Below are 21,507 nucleotides of genomic sequence, written 5' to 3'. Positions count from 1 at the left end.
TTTAATTTCTTTGTTCAATGGAATGCCAAGCTTGCTTGAAACGTAATTGAGAAATTTAATTACATCTACATGTAGTGCATTCAGATCAGTAATCAACCTCATAACAAATGATTTATTGAATCTTGAATCACACATGTTGAAAGATGAAGCCTGTAAAATAGCCAAGTTAAAGGACACAATTCTTAAGAATATTTAGCAAAACCTAAGATCATTGGTTATTTGCAGGAGTATTGTTAAAACAAGGATAACCTTTATTTTTACATCTTATATTTAATTTTTCTGTGCAACAAAAGTTTTAAAAAATAATAGTGCAAGTCTTAGAATATTAAGGATAACTCTGTGACTTGATTTCAGAAAATCTACTTTAAATATTATTTAAATATGTATAATTCTCTGGCAATCACATTTCAACCATGATTGCACAAGATTATGTTTTGCTTTAAGATCAATTTGAATCCTTTTAACATTTGATATTTCTGATTGTCGAATGGTTTGTTAAGAGTCCCACAGTACATTGCCTATCTAAATGTAAATTAAATGATGTGCTTTATATATTGAAATTGCATGTACCAATTTAGTAATGGATCAGTTGAAACAATGACTACTAATATGATCCTAAAGTAGCAAACGTAGTTTGAACACTATTCCACTACACCCACGGCCTTAGCAAACATGCTCATTAACCAAACCTCGCCATTAACATGCAGCCTCAATTGGCTTGTGCAGTAACGTAGTTGGAAAGTAATGTGAACTTCTGGCAAGATTATTTTTGAATTGTCCTTTTGATAATAAAGGTTACCCTCGCCCTCTCCCAATGATGATAGTAAAAGAGCATTCTTGTTCATTCACCAGGTTGCAATCATGCCAGGTTGTGGCTGATGTACCCATTTGCTCTTGGCCATCTGTAGCCTGACCAAGCCATGAGATACAGTGCCAATCACAACAGACTCATCACGCCATCTGTCACAATATTTAACCCAGGAAAAATCGAAGTTCCTACTAGACCTGACAAAGTGATGGTGCAAACAGCAAAAATCTAGGAGAATACGCTGAAAATAGGGCAAAATCGTCAGATGCAATAAGGATATGTACATTTTTAACAAAGATAAGACATCCAAGAGATTGGGTGAAACAGAACATGTGTCCTTTCACCTCAGCAACCTCGGTGCAATGGTATGTCCAGCTTGAAAGCTTCCCCTGTCTTTAATAACCATAAACATCTTACGTCAGAGACTATCTGAATCCAGCTATGAGCAGACACAAGTCAGTAGCATAAAACTAACCACATCATTGATGTGTGAATAGACAAGCTGACTCAGAAAGGCTGACTGTGGGGTCCAGTGGGCCATCATCTTATGAGGCTAGGATCAAAGTCTCTGGTCTTTCTCTTTGTGTCTCACATGGCTTGGTTGAGAGCAATAAAGCAGACTTACCTTGGAGTATGGTATAATCGCATGCAACTGTGTCTTTTATGAAAGGTTGCAATTTTCATCCCATTATTTCTAAAACAAGTACATTTAATTCTTTTAAAAAATTGGTCTTTTCTCCCATGCCCATTTCCTCCACTGTTTCTGACTTAAAATCCTAAAAAGAAATACCAGCACTTAGGGTGAGCATATTCCTCTGAAACAAATAGGTTTAGCATTAAAGAAAACCACAGAAAGGTCCTTACCTGGCATGCATTGTACAATAATTGATGTTCAAACTTTTTGATCTGCAGGATTTGCTGGAACATTTCATACAGCTGTTCTTTGCTGAGAATCAGCTCCGAGGCTGCACTGGCCGTCATGCGGGCCTGCTGTTTGCGAGGATCCTCCTCACCACGGTTAATAGCATCAAACTTCGCCATCCAGGAGCTGAGCACAGTCTCCTTGCTCAGGCCATCGATTTCTGGCAGACTGCGAACCCGCTTTTCGATGTGTTTCTTGAATACCTCTCGAGAGTCGTTGGAAGAACATCCACCACTTTGCACCATTCTGGACACGCGATCGCTCTTCAGAAACACCTACAATACAGGTCATTGAGATAGCGCTTGTGAATCCTTTTTTAGATTCCGCAAATCACATGTTACTTTTGCAAATTTGATTCTCCAAAATAAATTCTAAAACATTCAACGACAAACAGACGGCACTCCAAAGATACTGCCCGATTTATAGGTGAGAAATAAAGATGTCTTTGATTAAAACACTTGTTTGTAGGAAACTGTTGTGTGCAATTGGCTGCCACGTTTCGCCCACAAAATTATACAGTAAACTAATTTTACAGTATATTCTGTAAAGCGCTTTGAGACATCTCGAAGATGTGATAAGGCGCGATATCAAATGCAACGATTATTATTAAAAATTTTAATCATCTCTTACTGATTTAAATTTCCAATTAATCATTAAGTGTGCAGTAATTATCACTAATGTTTGTAGCATGTTGTAATGAATTAGCTGTGCTTTTGCCTCACATCTGCATTCTAAATTTAAAATCTGAATCCAGTTCAGACTCTCTCTTCTGACAGCTATAAATGTCCCAAGTGAAAAGATTTTGGACAATCTCCAGTTACTTCCTAGTGTGCACACGTTAATTAGGCACCAGTTGGAAATATCTGCAGATAATAAAATAAAAGACAATTTGGTGTTCTGTATCCTTCCGGAGGTTGGGATCAGATCATTGTGTTGGGCAGAGTTAAAGGGAGCTTCGTTTTTCATGTGTCCTGTGCTATACTTCACCTGGGAATGCTTGAAGCTAGCACAAAGTTTATAAAGCATTTAGTTCCCTCATACTGATAACCTTCAGCTAGTTAATGCAAACATTTCCCCAAAACAGCTAATTCGTTAATGTCCATATTGTGTAACAATTTGCTCTTCACTTTCCAATATGATAACCTCAATAATCAAAGAACAATCCCAAATGAATTTAAATGAAAGTACATTGTAACCTTCCACAAAGCTGTAAATATTGTAAAAAAAGATACACAGGAGCAATTTTACAGCTATAAACTTCTCTATGATTTTAGGTAATAATTATAAACTACTGAATTTTACTCTTATGGTTTATGATGCTAGCTTAATCCCCGCAATGAGATTAGAGTTTGTTAATCATTCCGAGGTATCTACTATTCCTGTCATTTGTTTGGAAGACTTTTTCAGGGGAGATCAATGTCATGAACTTTTTGTCCCTGTTAATTTGTTCAATTCTTCTATTACGCTTTGTGCTAAGTGGCTCTAACTGAAATCTCAATTTAATTTTAATTTCCTAAATTTTAAAATCACATTCTCTGATTTTATTTTCATATCTAATATCTTGAGCAGAGAGCCCAGCAGCGTGAGGATGGAACTGAGTGAGGTGGAACATAGTGAGAATTCTGTTAAGGAATTTGGTGAGAATGGGAACTCAGTGCAGAGGGGGAAAGGTGCAGAATTATAAAATGTATAATATTTATATTAAAATAATACAAATCATGTCTGGGAATATGGCAGAGCAGCTAGACCTGTTGCATGCACAATGTATGCCATGTGGGAACTCCAGGATGCTTTGTGTGCCCTGGACAAATACATGTGTAGGAAGTGCCTCTGGCTGCTCGAGCTTGAGCTCAGGGCTCCTGAGCTCGAGGAGAGGGTTGTGTCACTACATAGCATACGGGAGGCTGAAGAGTTCATGGATCGAACGTTTCAGGAGCCAGTCACCCCATCACCCCATAGCCACAGAGGGTTCAGAAGGAGAGTGAGTGGGTGACCTGGTAGGAAGAGGGGATGGGCAGTGTTTAAATCCCGAGAGTGTGGCACTCACAAACCAGTTCTCTGCACTGAGGGCGAGGGTGATGACACCTCTGGGGAGAGGAATCAAAAGCAAATGGATGCACAGGTGAACACAGGGAAGAATGTCAATGTAATTGTTATTGGAGACACAATGGTGAAAAGAGGACAGACGTTTCTGCAACCTAAGACATGACTCTCGCATGGTATGTTGCTTCCCTGGTGCCAGAGTTGAAGACATCATGGAACTGGTGTAAAACGTTCTACAGGGGGAAGGGGAACATCCAGAAGTCGTGGTCCATGTTGGGATCCATGGCGTAGGGGAAAAAAGGGCTGAGATTCTACAGGGAGAGTATCAGAAGCTAGAGAAAGAGCTAGTAGAACTTCAAAGGTTGTGATCTCTCGATTACTCCCAGTGCCTCGTGTAAGTGAGTATCAAAACAGCAGGATCAAACACATGAATGCATGGCTGGAGAAATGGTGCAGAAAGGAGGGCTTCAGATTCCTGGATCATTGAGGCCAGTTCTGGGGCAGATGGGACCTGTACAAGGTGGCTGGGTTATACCTGAACAGGGCTGGGACCAATGACCTCACAGGGAAGTTAACTAGTGCTGTGGGGAAGGGTTTAAACTAATTTTGAGGGGGAAAGGGAATCAGGATATAGCATTAGAGAGGACAAACAAGTTACATAGACCTGTTGCATGCACAATGTGTGCCATGTGGGAACTCTAGGATGCTTTGTGTGCCTTGGACAAATACGTGTTTAGGAAGTGCCTCTGGCTGCTCGAACTTGAGCTCAGGGTTCCTGAGCTTGAGGATGGTGTCACTACATAGCATACGGGAGGCTGAAGAGTTCATGGATCGAATGTTTCAGGAGCCAGTCACCAGGGCTGGGAGAGATGAACAGCAATGTAAGCAGGAGTAATCCAGAAAAAGGAGGGATTAGTTGAGGAAGAAATGCAGAACGGACTAAGTCGGTCTTGGAGTGCATGTGCGTAAATGCACAAATAAGATTGTTGAGCTGCGGCTCAAGTTGCCACATGGGGTTATGAGGTAGTGGCAATAATGGAGACCTGGCTCAAATAACGGCAGGAATGGGAGCTGAATATTCCTGGCTACAAAGTATTCAGCAAGGATAGGGAAGGAAAAATAGGAGGGGGTTGGCAATTTTGATTAAAGACATGGTTGCGGCCCTGGAAAGGGACGATGTGCTAGAGGGCTCAAAAACAGAATTACGGAATGGGTGCAAAACATTCTACAGGGGGGAGGGATACATCCAGAATTTGTAGTCCATGTTGGGAACCACGACGTAAGGAAAAAGCTAAAGAGTAGGACCTCAAAGGTGATGATCTCTGGATCACTCCAAGTGCCTCGTGCAAGTGAGTATCAAAACAGCAGGATCAAACACATGAATGCATGGCTTGAGAAATGGTGCAGAAAGGAGGGCTTTGGGTTCCTGGAACATTGGGACCAGTTCTGGGGCAGGTGGGACCTGTACAAGGTGGGTTACACCTGAACAGGGTTGGTGAGCTGCAGGCTCAAGTTGTCACACAGTAGTGGCAATAACGGGGACCTGGTTCAAACAAGGGCAGGAATGGGACCTGAATATTTCTGGCTGCAAAGTATTGAGGAGGGATAGGGAATGAAAAATTAGGGGGGATGGTAATATTGATTAAAGACAAGGTTACAGCCCTGGAAAGGGATGATGTGCGAAAGGGCCCCAAAACAGAATCAATTTGGTTAGAGAGTTAAGGAGCAGAAAAAGAGCTATTACTCTGTTAGGTGTATACTATAGACCACCAAATAGTGGGAAGGAGATAGACAAGCAAATCTGCAAGCAGATTTTAGAAAGATGCAAAACCAATATAGTGATACTGGGGGACTTCAATTATCCTAACATAGACTGGCAAAATAACAGTGTAAAGGGCAAGGAGGGGGAAGAATTCCTGAAACGCGTGCAGGATAACTTCCTGGATAAGTATGTTTCTAGCCCAACGAGGAAGGAAGCGGTGCTGGATCTAGTTCTGAGGAATGAAATGGGGCAAGTAGAGTATGTTTCAGTAGGAGAACATCTGGACAACAGCGATCACAACATCATTAGTTTTAGATTACTTATGGAAAGGGATAAGGAACAATCAAAGGTGAAGATACTCAACTGGAAGAGGGCTAATTTCAGTGAGTTAAAAAGGGACCTAGCCAAGGTGGACTGGAAAGAAAGATTGGCAGATAAAACAACTAAAGAACAATGGAAAGTCTTCAAGGATGAGACAGTTTGGGGACAGAACAAATACATTCCCACAAAGGTGAAAGGTAGGGCATCCAAACTTCCCTGTATGAGTAAGGAAATTGGGATTAAAATAAAACAGAAAAAGGAGGCTTATGATAAATGTCAGGTCCAAAATACAGAAGATAATGAAATAGAATATAGAAAGTACAGAGGAGAATTGAAAAAGGAAATAAGAGGGGCAAAGAGATTGTCCCACTTCATTCCCCAGAACTAGATCCAGCACTGCTTCCTTCCTGGTTGGGCTGGAAACATTCTGATCCAGAAAGTTATCCTGCACACGGGTAACATAAAAAGACCCTAAGATATTTTATAAGCATATAAAGAATAAAAGGCGGAGAGCAAGGCTGACATACTGAATGAGTACTTTGCATCTGTCTTCACAAAAGAAGAGGATGTAGCAAATGCCACAGTACCGGAGAAGACAGTAGAGAATTTGGATAAGATAAGAATAAACCGAGAGGAGGTACTAAAAAGGTTGTGGGTGCTCAAGGTAGATAAGTCAGCCGATCTGGACGGGATGCATCCTAGATTACTGAGGAAAGTAAGGGTGGAAATAATGGAAACTCTGGCCACCATCTATCATTCATCCTTGGACACCGGAGTGGTGCCAGAGGACTGGAGTTATTCCCCTGTACAAAAAGGGGTAGAAGGATAAACCCGGGAACAACAGGCCTGTCAACCTAACGTCAGTAGTGGTGAAACTTCTGCATGCTGTAATCCGAGACAAAATAGATTTTCACTTAGAAAAATATGGGTTAATAAAGAACAGCCAACATGGATGTGTTAAAGGCAAATCATGTCTAACAAAGCTGATAAGAGTTTTTTGATGAAGTAATGGAGAGAGTGGATGAAGTAAGTGCAGTTGGTGTCGTATATATGGATTTTCAAAAGGGTTTTGATAAAGTGTCACATAATAATAAATAATAATAATAATCCTTGCATTTGATATAGCGCTTTTCACGTCGGGAGGACGTCCCAAAGCGCTTCACAGAACACACTGTAAAGTGAATTGACTGTATATTTGTGGGCGAACGCGGCAGCCAATTGCGCACAGCAATGTCCCACAAACAGTCGTAGATTGCAAATGACCAATTTATTATTGTTTTTGGAGGGATTATTATTAGGCGTGTGGAGTAAGGAAACTTGCCCAAGGTTTCGCCCTGCCTGGAATTGAACTCAGGTCTCTCGCTCGCAAAACGAGTGCTCTAACCACTGAGCCACAGAACTCCACAGAATTCCACATAATAGACTTGTTAGAAAAATTGAAGCCCACATATTAAAGGGACAGTGACAGCATGGATACAGATCTGGTGGGAGACAGAAAGCAGAGTGTAGTGGTGAACGGTTGCTTTTCTGAATGGAGGGAAGTGTGCAGTGGTGTCCCCCAGGGATCAGTATTGGGACCACTTCTGTTTTTGATCTTTATAAATAATAATAATCCTTGCATTTGATATAGCTCTTTTCACGTCTTCTAGATGTCTCAAAGCACTTCACAGAATAAACTGTAAAGTGAATTGTCTGTATATTTGTGGGCAAAATGTGACATGGACTTGGGTTTAGGGAGTGCAATTTCCAAGTTTGCAGATGATACTAAGTTAGGAAAAGTAGAAAACAGTGAGGAGGATAGTAACAGACTGCAAGAGGACACAGACAGACGGGTATAATGGGCCGACAGGTGGCAGTTAAAGTTTAATGTGAAGAAATGCGAAGTGATGCATTTTGGGAGGAAGAACGAGGAGAGGCAATATAAGCCGATGGTATAATCTTAAAGGGGGTGAAGGGACAGAGAGACCTGGGGGTCATATAGGGAAATCTTTGAAGGCGGCAGAACAGGTAGATAAAGCTGTTAAAAAAGCGTACGGGATACTAGGCTTTATAAATAGGGGCATAGAATACAAAAGTCAGGAAGTTATGATGAACCTTTATAAAACACTGGTTAGGCCTCAGCGAGAGACTGTGTTCAGTTCTGGGCCCCACACTTTAGGAAGGATATCAAGGTATTGGAGAGGGGGCAAAGGAGAGTTACCAGAATGGTACCAGGAATGAGGGACTTCAGTTATCAGGAGAGGCGAGAGAAGCTATTAGGATTATTCTCCTTGAAGCAGAGAAGGTTAAGAAAAGACTTGATAGAAGTTTTCAAAATGATGAGGGGATTCGATAGGGTGAACAAGGAGAAACTATTTCCACTGGCGGGTGGGTCAGTAACCCGAGGACACCGATTTAAAATAGTTGTTAAAAAAACAGAGGGGAGGTGAGGAGAAATTTTTTCACACAGTGAGTTGTTCGGATCTGGAATGCATTGCCTGAAAGGGTGATGGAATCTAATTTGATAAAAACTTTTAAGAGAGAACTAGATAATTATTTGGATAGGACAAGTTTGCAGGGCTAAGGGAAGAGAGCGGGGATTTACTGTAAGGTATAGTGACCATATATTTGATAAATGTTTGATAATATCCAATATTATCAATTAATTTTTAATATCTTACCTCATAGTAACTCTGGACCGCATTGATAAATGCTTCATCTGCCACAATCTGCGTCTCTCCATTCAAGAAAGCCTGGAAACGATCTTTGACTGTCTGGAGTTGCTGTTTGTTTATCTGGAATTTTAAACACACATATTTAGAATGAATCTTTGATCATTACTAAAACCCCACTTTGGGCAAAGGAGCAGCATCAATCACACTGTCAGTTTGCTCAGACTGCTCATCAATCCTGCCAGATAAAAAGAGGCATTATTATCAAACATTTTCCTGACAAGGATCTCTCTTCGTAAATCAGGCCCAATAATCCACTAGGCTTTTGTATTTGAACTGCAATGTATCAAGCTTTTAAATCACCCTGGGTCTTTTCCATGGACCAAGGCATCTCCTTGAAAGCTGAAAGACTGACAGTGTATCATCCTTTCAAGATTTCTCTGACTTGAATAGCAATATATCTAATAGGTAGGAGGACTTGGAGATAAGGACAGAGAACAAGCACCATCTGCAACCAACACTAACACCTAAACCATTAAACTATTTTCCCTTTCACACCATCCCATTGCCTATTTCTAGATGGAATCGCATTTCTGTGTTCCTATTATGAGCTGGAATAATAATAATAATAATAATCCTTGCATTTGATATAGCGCTTTTCACGTCGGGAGGACGTCCCAAAGCGCTTCACAGAACACACTGTAAAGTGAATTGACTGTATATTTGTGGGCGAACACGGCAGCCAATTGCACACAGCAATGTCCCACAAACAGTCGTAGATTGAAAATGACCAATTTATTATTGCTTTGGGTTTTGGAGGGATTATTATTAGGCGTGTGGAATAAGGAAACTTGCCCAAGGTTTCGTCCTGCCTGGAATTGAACTCAGGTCTCTCGCTTGCAAAGCGAGTGCTCTAACCACTGAGCTACAGGAATATTAAGGTATATGGGGGAAAAAAGCAAGGAAATTGGATTGAAAAAGGAGAGCAATAAAATGGTTGATAAACCAAGTAGGCTATCCCTGTAGACTATGCTCAGATATGATTTTTTTTCTGGGAATCAACAACATGGGAGGGAGGAACTAAATCAATTAAAGATGTCAAAGAAGATTTAAAGCTCTTAGGCAATTGCCATATTCACCAATGAGTTTGGCAGGATGAAGATCCAGCTCCTCGAAACAATCAAAGCACAAAAAAAAATCGGTTTGAGCAAGTGAGTATGTTCGTAGAGTATTAGTATTAACAAGTCCTCTTCTTTATTGCTTGAATATTTCAGGCCGAAACCAAAGCTGAAATTATCAGCGTTTCGCAAACCAGGTTTCTGTAAACAAATCAAAGTGGAGTATGCAATTGGTTTCTGATCTCAGCCTGGAGACTCACCCAGTCTCATTTTGTGTTTGCACTTACACTGGGTGGGAGGTATTTGCTAGTTCCAACTAATCAATTGGAACTACATGGTTTGATTGCTGAGTGGATTGTTATCATCCTGGTGGTTTCCCATTGTAAATACAGCATAATGTTTTCAGTACTTGTTCACAGTTGAGTAATACAGTATGGCAATAACAGTCACTCCCATAGCAGCTGGCCTTAAAGTGGCACTATAATGTATCATCGTAAAAAGCATAAGAACTTCCCTTCATGTAGGTATAGAGTTTCGGATGTCACTATCACCGACAAGGCCATCTCTGACCACTACTTCATCTCCTTCACCACCTCCACCCCCCTCCCCACCTCCACCAGACCCACCACCATCTTCTACCGCCCTTGGAAGAAGTTACCCCCACAATCCCTAACCGATGCCTTGGAGTCCTCTGAACTCCTCTCCCTCTGGCCTTCAACCCTCACCGACCCCTCTTCTCCTCTCTCCCTCCTCCACAATACCCTCTCCTCCACACTCGATACTCTTGCCCCCATCACTTCCCGCACTGTCTCCTACTCCCGCTCCTCCCCCTGGTACACCACCCACCTCCGCTCACTGAAAAGCCAGGTGCGGGCTGCTGAACGCACCTGTGCCAAATCTGGCCTAACGGTCCACCGACAAATCTGGCTGGACCTCCTCAAAATTTACCGCTCCACTCTAGCCTCGGCCAAGTCGTCCTTCTACTCCAGGATAATCCTGGAGGCGAAGAACAACCCCAGGCTACTGTTTTCCACCACAACCCGACTCCTCCGTCCCCCCCGCCACCCCGCGCAGGTCATCTCCTCCAACCTTCACTGCGAGGAGATGCTGGATTTCCTTGAATCCAAGATCAAGGGAATCCGCTCCGCGGTCACTTCCCCTCCAACTTCCACCCACCACCCACCCCTTCCCTCCCACACTCCGACTCCTACCCATCCTCCCCTACACACCTTCGTACCCGTTTCCCCACCCTCTGTCACTGAACTCATCCTATCCCTAAAACCAACCACCTGCTCCCTTGACCCCATCCCCACTCCACTCCTTATCTCCCAGCTCCACTTTCTTGCCCCACATATCACTGACATCATCAACCTGTCCCTCTCCTCTGGCTCTGTCCCCATTCCATTAAAAACTGCCATCATCACGCCCACCCTGAAAAAACCCTCCCTTGATGCGTCGCAGCTATCAAGCTACCGGCCCATCTCCAACCTCCCCTTTCTCTCCAAGGTCTTGGAAAGAGTTGTCGCCTCCCAACTGCGCTCTTTCCTTTCCACCCATTCTCTTTTCGAACCCCTTCAGTCAGGTTTCCGTGCTGCCCATAGCACAGAAACTGCCCTGGTCAAGGTCACCAATGATATCCTGACCATCTGTGACCAGGGCTCCCTCTGTCTCCTCGTCCTCCTCGACCTATCGGCAGCATTCGATACGGTCGACCACGCTATCCTACTCCACCGCTTGTCCTCCCACCTCAACCTTCAAGGCACTGTCCTTGAATGGTTTAGGTCGTACCTTTCTCACCGTCTTCACTTTGTCTCGACGAATGGCTTCTCCTCCACCCCCCGCACTGTCTCATGTGGTGTCCCTCAGGGCTCTGTCCTCGGTCCCCTCCTCTTCACCCTCTATATGCTCCCCCTTGGTGACATCATCCGCAGACATGGAGTTAACTTCCACATGTATGCGGATGACACCCAACTCTACCTTTCCTCCTCTACTCTCAACTCCACGACCACCGATGTCCTGACAGCTGCCTGTCCGACATCGAGTCCTGGACGAGAGACAACTTTCTTCAGCTCAACGTGCGAAAAACCGAGGCCCTCCTGATTGGCTCACGTCAGCGCCTCCGCACCTCAGGCGCTGACACCATCAGCATCCAAGGCTGCACTCTCCACCTCTCAAAGCCAGTCAGGAACCTCGGCGTTTTGTTCGACCCTGAGCTGTCCTTTCTCCCTCACATCCGCACCACAACTGGCACCGCCTTCCATCACCTCCGGAACATCGCCAGACTACGGCACTACCTCACCCCTCACGCTGCTGAAACCCTGGTTCACGCCTTTGTCACCTCAAGGCTGGACTATGGGAACTCTCTCCTCGCCGGCCTTCCCGCCACCTCCCTCCACAAGCTGCAGGTCATTCAGAACTCTGCAGCTCGTGTACTGTCCCGCACCAGGCTTCGGGACCACATCACTCCCACCCTCGCTCGCCTCCACTGGCTCCCCATCCCCCAGAGGATTGATTTCAAGATCCTCATCCTCACCTACAAGGCCATTCACGGCCTTGCTCCCTCCTACCTCTCCAACCTACTATCCCCCTACCTACCTGCCCGTACCCTCCGTTCCTCTGGCTCCGGTCTGCTCCACGTCCCCCGCCCCAACCGCCCTACCATCGGTGGTCGGGCCTTCAGCCTCTCAGCCCCGAGGCTCTGGAACTCCATCCCCCAGTGCCTTCGCCTTGCTTCCTCCCTTTCCTCCTTCAAGGCCAGTCTCAAAACCTTTCTCTTTGACCGTGCCTTCAGCTCCCCTCTCAACTCTCTTCCCCCTCCTCGCTCCCTCCCCTCACCCTGACCATTTCCCCCCTCCTTGCTCCCTCCCTGCTCGGGTCATGACCCAACTGTGCAGCGCCTTGGGACGTCCTCCTGACGTGAAAGGCACTTTATAAATGGAATCTTGTTGTTGTTGTTGTTGTTGTGAATCATTTAAGAAACTGTTTGTTGTTGTACTAGGAAGATGATGGGGTGGGTATTCTCTATCCAAACCTCTCAATCATACACTGATTTCTCTCATGGTTCTCCCCCACTCATAGAATTATGCAGCACAGGAGAAGGCTATTCAGCCCCCCTTGAATTTCACTGTGGCTTGTTGGCTGAATGACCTAGAAGGTTAATTCCAAACCTCTATCACTGACATCCCTGCCAGGAATTGTGCAAGAAGAGTTGGGAAAAATCTCCAAGTGTATTCCCTCCCTGCAGGAAGATGTCTGACACTCACTTGCTATCTTTCAATAGCGTCTCATTCAAAATAGTCCTTTCAACCCATCAACATCTACTGAATTTCCCGCTGCTTGCTTCGAACTGGTCCACCTTTTTGGTTGATACCATGACAGACATGTGTAACAACGTGAGCGCAAGGCATTTGTTTCCCTAGGTCTCATTGTGCTCCCTTTGCTGCATGTAGCTAATCCTGGATGTCCATTCTCATGGGATTTCCCACAATAAGTGTAGCTTGAATGATTCACTACATGTATTTGTGGAGTCCTGTAGCTCGGTGGTTAGAGCACTCGCTTTGCAAGCGAGAGACCTGAGTTCAATTCCAGGCAGGGCGAAACCTTGGGCAAGTTCCTTACTCCACACGCCTAATAATAATCCCACCAAAACCCAAAACAATAATAAATTGGTCATTTTCAATCCATGACTGTTTGTGGGACACTGCTGTGCGCAATTGGCTGCCGCGTTCGCCCACAAATATACAGTCAATTCACTTTACAGTATATTCTGTGAAGTGCTTTGGGACATCTAGAAGATGTGAAAAGCGCTATATCAAATGCAAGGATTATTATTATTATTATGTATAAAATAGAGCATAACATCCCCCTCACTGTGCGTCTTAAAAACAGTTGAAAATAGCAGAAAAAATATCCTCCACCCTGGGGACAATCTGGTGAGATGGGCCAGATAATCTTTCCTCCATTTCCATATATTCTCCCCCTGGAATTGCAACTATTCACACTCCCATTTGAGGAAAAAGATCACATCCAAACCCTGATTTAACTCAAATGCCCTACAGTATATTGGCATCATCAAGCAACACATCACGAGTGAGAGATCTGAAAACATGATGGGTTTATTGAATGTGGAAATTTTATAACTGTAATTTAGCGCACTGGATTTCAATGTGATTGTATCCTACCCATTTGAAAGTGAATTCTCTTTGATTTCATGACAGAAATTACGCAGTCCTACCGCTTTAATATGCAGCCACTTTTTGATATTAACTTATAAAAGTAGGTCACAGTGTCTATTATTGCTCAAATATGCTCTGACTGTTTCTTCATTTCACTGCACCAAGTCAGTTTCAATTGCAACAACCACAAACCATGAAAGGTTTTTGCTGGCAAATTGCCATCTGCAAAATTATTCATTTCACACTGGGTTTGAACCTTAAATATTATAATTTACTCGTCCACCACAATAATTTGTATACTTGGATGAAAGAAGGTTTACTATTTTCCATTAACTAGTGGAATGCAATCAGTTTTATTGCTTGATTCTGACTTAGGGACAAATGAATGTTGATTGAAGCCATTCACTATTGCTTACACACACAGAAACCCATCACTTTGCTTAAGAGTCTCCAAACCAAGCTGAGAGTTCTACATACCGTATAATAATCCTGTATTTGTATGTATGGATTGTTTCCGTTCGTTAATATGGAGTGTGCACTCTCTCCCCAGAGAGATGCATCCTATTTACCAAATCGCGGAGAGTTTAGGCACAGATTGGCAAAAGACAAGGCTTGGGGACCCCAGAGTGTTCGTTGGGGTATTGTTGAATCTTAACCAGCTTAAATTCACAGCTTACTATGAGCAAGTTTCTGCTGCTGGTTCATCCACCCCTCAGTGCTTTTGCTTGCAGGGCCAACAAATGTCTATCAGAGATTCATATTGCTTTACATTCCACATACTCAGTGGGCAATTAACTCTACTGGTTAAATATTCTCAGCTAAAGAGAACTAAATCAATAACTTGTTTTCTTCCTTTGTCTGTCAATAAATCTTATTAACCCTCAATGTTATGTTGCATGAAGTCATTTTTACTAATACAAGTAATGGCTCTGTAGAAATAAAAAAAATCTTTACAAATACATCATAACTTGTACTAAATGTTTAAGTCATTTATTTGCAAAATAATCCATTTGCTGTTGTATCTTGTTGCAGTTTAATGCAAAGTGGATGCAAGGAGTAAAAAAACATCACAACAGCAATGTATAATAAACCTATCCACTCAGAACACTGTTCCTTCTTCTTTGCTTGAACAAACCACATATTTCGACATGATTTTAAAAAAATCTTAGTCTATATTTTGTTTACTTATTAAAACGGAGAAAGATGCTCAGCTGGAAATTACAGTGTGTTCTTTTTCCGCTTTTCATCTAATGCCAACATCGCATCACTGGAAAGAAAGTAGAGTATATTCTGATAGCAAACTTCTTCACCCACCTCTGGAAATCCACAGGTTTCCCAAAAGCTATTTCCTTTTCTCTCACCCTCTCTCTTTGTGATGCTATTTTCAAAAACAAATTAGTATCAATTACCATGCAATTTCAGGGAATGATTGTTTCTGCTTTGGGACTTTCCACTGGATTAAGTTTGTTCAAACTCATTTTACTTTGTGCTTTTCTAGGAGCAGCCTTAATCCATCTTTGACATCACAGAATGAGATGACAATTTTGGCAGGACCATCAAGAGGAGGTTCAGTTCTTTCTCACCCACAATTGGAGATCCCGATACATAACCACAAAGTGAATTTGCAGAGATCTGGAACAGGTAGTCTGTCCACTACCCATTCTGCCAAATAATCTCTGGAGAAATGTCACTACATTACTGCAGATAACTGAAGATGGTCAAAGTGTCTAGTTATTCTGGATGTCGAATATCACACATGTTTGGGTCTTTTTGAAAGCTGGGATCTTCAGGGTAGCTGGCATAAATCTAATTTGCTGAGCACTTTGCAATGACATTGGGAAATTGATTTTGCTTCTTTCCAAAATTCATCTCACACAGGACCCTTATATCTGGTTAATAAATCTCAACGGGATTGAAATCCAGAGAGTATTAGAAACACATTAGAAACACAGGAACATGAGTAGGCAATTTGACACACTAACCCTGCTTTGCCATAAAGAGGTGTTTAAAATTTTAAATGTAAGTGGAAACGTAAACCCAGAACAGTGATTCAGTATGCACCAAGACAGTAGAACAAGAGGACATAGCTTTAGAGTTGGAAAGGGAAATTTCAGGACAGACACCAGGATGTATTTCTTTAAGCAGAGGGTAATAAACGACCGGAACATGTTGCCAGGAATCATTTGAGGTTAACAAGATGGACTCATTTAAAAAAAAACTTGATGCTGTGATAGGAGGATGGTGAAGTAGATGTTCTAGAAGGATGAGATCAGATGAGCCAATGGGATCTTCTTCATCCGAACCAATCTTGTGAAATCCATGATGATTCTCATTAATTCCATTTTCTGTTGTTTTCTCCATATCACTGCTCACCAGGTTTCTGTCCATCTCTCTTTGAATATCTCAATCATTCCTATTTATGGCCTTCAGTTCCTTATTCTATCTTTCTGCCTCCACCCTCAATTCCAGGACTACTGCTGACCTGACAGACTGTCTGTCGGACATCAAGTCCTGGATGAGGGCAAATTTCCTACAGTTGAATGTGAACAAGACTGAGGCCCTCCTGATTGGCTCGCGCCAGCGCCTCAGCACCTCAGGTTCTGGCAATATCAACCTCCATGGTTGCACACTATAACTCACTAAGTCAGTCAGGGACCTAGGTGTCTTGTTCGACCCTCAACTGTCTTTTCTCCCCTACATTCAAGCCATGACCTGCTCTGCCTTCCCTCACCTCCGTAACATCGCCCGACTCCGCCATTACCTCACCCCTCAGGCCACTGAAACTCTTGTTCATGCCTTCATCACCTCCAGGCTCGATTATGCAAACTCCCTGCTTGTCATCCTTCCCAACTCCTCCCTCCACAGGCTGCAGATAATCCAGAACTCTGCAGCCCGTGTCCTCTCCCGCACCAAACTCCGTGACCCCATCTCCCCGACTCTCGCCCGTCTTCCTAACCTTCAGATGATCCAGTTCAAGATCCTGGTCCTCATATACAAAGCCCTCCATGGCCTTGCCCCACCCTACCTCTGCGACCTCCTAACCCCCTACCAACCTGCCCGTTCCCTCCGCTCAGCCGGCTCTGCCCTGCTCCACATCCCCCGACCCACCTGCCCCACCACTGGCTGGAGAGCCTTCAACCACTGTGCCCCCAACCTCTGGAATTCCATCCCCCAATCACTCTTCATCACCCCCTCTTTAGTCTCCTTCAAGTCCCACCTCAAGATCCTCCCCTTTGATCATGCCATCGGCTAGTCCCCTTCCCCTCCCTTACCTCCCCCAACTCCAGCTCGGGTCTGAAATGCTGTACTCTGTCCAGCGCCTTGGGACGTCCTCCCGACGTGAAAGGCGCTATACAAATGTAATCTTGTTGTTGTTATTCTTACAACTTTGAAGCAAAGATTAGCTCTAATACAGATCAAAAGTTCTACTTCTGATTCTTCAAAAAATAATAATAATTTTGCTTTCAGTAACAAAGTGGTGAAAATAACATATTAAAGCTGCAAAATGGAAGCAACTTGAAAAGATAACTGTTGGTTTCAATGTTGCAAACGTAAGATAGAATCATTATTAATGATATCACAATACTTGTACTTAACAGAGCTCATTAGTAATTATGCCATCAATTCTGCTTTCATGACAGTTTTGTGACATGTCACTACTGATGAGAACAGTACTGCTATGATTGAATATCAAATATTAGAATAAGACATCTTCTCTTCCTCCATATAAAAGTATACATGGAGAGGTCTGAATAAACAGAGTAAATGCTCGTAGGATCATATAAAAATAATAATAATCCTTGCATTTGCTATAGTGGTTTTCACGTAGTCTAGACGTCTCCAAGTTCTTCACAGAATATACTGTAAAATGAATTGATTGTATATTTGTGGGCGAAACTCAGCAGCCAATTGCACACAGCCGTGTCCCACAAACAGTCGTGGATTGACGTACCAATTTATTATTAGTTTTTTTCTTGAGGGATTATTATCATGCATGTGAAGTAAGGAAATTTGCCCAAGGTTTCACCCTGCCGGGAATCGAACCCAGGTATGTCTCTTGCGAGGCGAGTGCTCTAACCACTGAGCTACAGGACTCCACTTGGCAGGGATGCTAAAGAAAATATTCAAAGGGAATTCAGAAATTTCTAAATTAGCTCAGTAATTTGTCAGGGGGTGCAGGGGGGCAGGAAATAGCATCAGTGAGGAGAAACAAGGAACATAGGTGACTGGGAGAGACACATAACTTTGGAATAAAGAGGAGTCCAGAAAGAGGAGCGATCAGACAGGGGAGGAATGCAAAGTAGACAAAGGCAATTTTGGAGTGCATGTGCGTAAATGCATGGATTTAACAAATAAGATTGGTGAACTGCAGGCGCAAGTTGCCACATGGGATTATGATGTAGTGGCAATAAGGGAGACCTGGCTCAAACAAGAGCAGGAATGGGAGCTTAATATTGCTGGCTACAATTATTCAGGAGGGATAGGGAAGTAAAAAGAGTTGGGAGGAGGGGGCAGTATCAATCAAAGATACTGTTACAGACCTGGAAAGGGATGATGTGCTCGAGGGATCATGGATGTAATCCATTTGGTTAGATTTGAGGAGCAGAAGTGGAGCTGTTACGCTCCTTGTTCACAGTATAGACCAAATTGGTCCAACCTTTTGGCTGCCAACGGGGGACAAAGGAGGGAAAGAGAAGAGGGGGATGGGGAGAGAAAGAGGGGGAAGGAGGGACAGAGAGGGAGAGGGATTGGGACACTCTCTCCCTCCTCTCTCAGGGACTCTCTCTCTCCTCTCTCACACACACACACCCCCAGTCTCTCTCAATTACTCTCTCTCACTCCCCTTCTCACACCCTCACACTCTCTCTTCCCTCTCAAATTCCCTCTCCTTCTTTCAATCACACTCTTACCCATCTCCTTCACTCTTCCCCCCTCCCCTCTCTCATATATATTCTCTCCCACACATACTATCTCTATCCCCTCTCAAACCATCTCTCAATCACCCTCTCTCAATTTCCTCCCTCTCTGTTTCTTTCTCTGTTTTGATATACATAAATGACTTGGACCTGGGTATAGAGAGCAAAATTTTAAAGTTTGCAGATGACACAAAATTTGGGAATGTGGTAAACAGCGAGGAGAATGGTAGCAGACTGAAGGAGGACATAAGACAGACTGGTAAAATGGGCAGATACATGGCCAATGCAGAGAAGTGTGAGGTGATGCAATGGGAGGAAGAATGAGGAGAGATAATATACAATACATGGTACAGTTTTAAAGGGGGTTCAGGAGCATAAAGACCTGGAGTTTCACATACACAGGTCTTTGAAGGTGGCAGGACAGGTTTATAGAGCTGTTTAAAACAGCATATGAGATCTGTAATGTTTGTTAATCCAGAACTCAGTTTCGATTAACTAGTTCCTTTACTTAAAACTTGCACTTCCACTCTCTTCCACAATCTGCCCAGTCACGTTCCCAGAATCCTTTTATACTTGCTTGCTTCTCATTGTCAATGTCCATTTAAGTCATTAAAGCAATATGCAACAGGATCGTTGGCTTTATAAATGGAGGCATAGGGTACAAAAGCAAGAAAGTTCTGCTCAACCTTTATAAATCACACTTTAGGATGGATATCAAGCCCTTGGATAGGGTGCAGAGGTGATTTACCAGAATGGTACCAGGGATGAGGGACTTCAGTTATGTTGAAAGACTAGAGAAGCTGGGATTGTTCTCCTTAGAGCAACAACAACAACTTGCATTTATATAGCGCCCTTCACGTGGGGTAGTGTCCTGGAGCACTTCACAGTGACAAAGTCTGGTAACTAGCCATGGGAGAGGGAGGGGGGAGGTGACAGTAAGCACAATCAAAAAGGAAGGTCTTCGGGTAGGATTTGCAGGTGAGGAGGGAGGGGGCAAGACGGAGGGATTGAGGAAGAGTTCCAGAATTTTTGGGCGTAGTGGCTAATGGAACGGCCACCGATGGTGGAGCGGAGGGCCCAAGAGACAAACAGGAGGCCGGAGCCAGCCGAGCGGTGGCAGTGCGTGGTGGAGTGGAGGGTAATCAGGTCAGATAGAGTAGGAAGGTGCGAGGGCATGAAGGGATTTGAAAACCAAAGAGATGATCTTGAAATTGATTAGTGTCCGGGCGGCGGAGCTAATTGTAATTTATGTATGTATAGGGTCTGAAATGCTGTACACTATTCAGCGCCTTGGGTCATTCTCCTGACGTGAAAGGCGCTATACAAATGTAATCTTGTTGTTGTATATTTTTTAAAAAGGAATTATTACCCTCCAGAAAAGCAAATCGACTAACCATCGGGTTCCTATTTACTGCTAGGTAAACAGAGGCATGTAGAGTAAGGAAACTTGCCCAACGCTTGCCCTGCTAGGAATCAATCATTCGCCTCCTACGCTTACCCTCCCTGGCCTCCTGATCCCAACCCCCTGATCGGCCACAAATGCCTTACTATTCAGCACCTTGGGACGTCCTCCCGACGTGAAAGGGGCTATACAAATGTGTTGTTGTTTTCTAGCTAATTTTGTGTATAATACGGTCCCCAAACAGTTATGACATTTTTTTTGAGGGGGTGGGGGGGAGAGGAGGAGATTGTTGGTCAGAAACTGCCCCCTCTTTTTTTAAAATAGTTCTATGGGATCTTCAATGACTACCTGAACTGGTTGGCGTGACCTCAGTTTAACACCTTACCTGAAGGGCAGCAGCTCTAACATTGCAGTGCACCCCCATTGCTTTGAGTGTCTGCGTAAACTGAGTTTAAAATCCTGACGTGGGGCCTGAACCCACAACCTCCTGGCTGAAAGGTGAGAGTGCTGCCTGCTGAGTCAACATTTCTATAATCAAAAACACCAGACGCAGTATGCACACCATCAAATTGTAACTGAGCTTAGCTCTTTTGTTATTTCAGACATTTTAGTTGAAAAACAATTTCTTCTCACACTTGAAAGCAGAGGCAACGAATCGGAAGTATGCTATCATACAACTGATTCATTATACTTTCACTCAGATACATGCATGCAACCACTGATGAATAATTATTCCATATCTAATGAAGAAATATCTTTAGCCTGTAAAAGCAAGGAGACTGGACAAATTTCCTGTGATGTGAATGACGTTCGTGGTTTGACTTCAGATCACTAAGATTTCTCTCATGCATCACTAAGCACCCCAGGGCGTGCAGATCATTATGTGCCATTTTTTTTCTCTCTCAGCATACACAACTGAAACTTTGGGAATAGTCTTCTTCAAAACATCCTCTTACTCGGGTGCCCAGTCAACAGTATCAAGCGCTTTGAGACATCCTCCAGATGGGAGTAGGGTCATAGAAAGAATTCTCATGAATATAGCGGCTTTTAAACATCTATGGAATGACATGCAAGATAGCAGTATGTTACAAGTCAGTTACAAATTGAGTGAAGTTGCAAAAACCGAAGAGTAAAATTGAAATAGGCTAGATGTAATGCAAAGCTAACAACCATCAACCTACTTAAGAGGAAACTTGCTACATACATGAGGGAGGGAAAGAGGGGTGTAGGAGAGGGGACTAAGAAGACTGAAGGCTTCTGTCATGCAGTGACATTTTATGTAATGATGCTCACATGAGAGCAAGATCAATGATTTTTCAAGCAGTCTGGCCTCCTCTACAGAGTGCAGCCTGCCTCTGATTCTGTGGGCCTTCATGGTACCAATGACAA

General features: G+C 43.4%; 1 protein-coding gene across 17 annotated transcripts in view; it reads right to left on the bottom strand.

The window, feature by feature from the left end:
• The window catches only part of cadpsa (Ca2+-dependent activator protein for secretion a), a 229,556-nt gene that overhangs the window by 169,529 nt on the left and 38,520 nt on the right, over window positions 1-21,507 (bottom strand). For all 17 annotated transcript variants that reach the window (XM_007895168.2, XM_007895169.2, XM_042339419.1 and 14 more), the window contains exons 2-3: window positions 8,517-8,630; window positions 1,673-2,005 (exon numbers count right to left, since the gene is read on the bottom strand). In XM_007895168.2, the coding sequence (XP_007893359.1) occupies window positions 1,673-2,005; window positions 8,517-8,630 (447 nt within the window). The remainder of the gene's footprint in view (window positions 1-1,672; window positions 2,006-8,516; window positions 8,631-21,507) is intronic.

The sequence above is a fragment of the Callorhinchus milii genome, unplaced genomic scaffold (assembly GCF_018977255.1).
Source record: "Callorhinchus milii isolate IMCB2004 unplaced genomic scaffold, IMCB_Cmil_1.0 Scaffold12, whole genome shotgun sequence".
Lineage (NCBI taxonomy): Eukaryota > Metazoa > Chordata > Chondrichthyes > Chimaeriformes > Callorhinchidae > Callorhinchus > Callorhinchus milii.
This window is presented reverse-complemented; position numbering and strand designations above follow the sequence as displayed.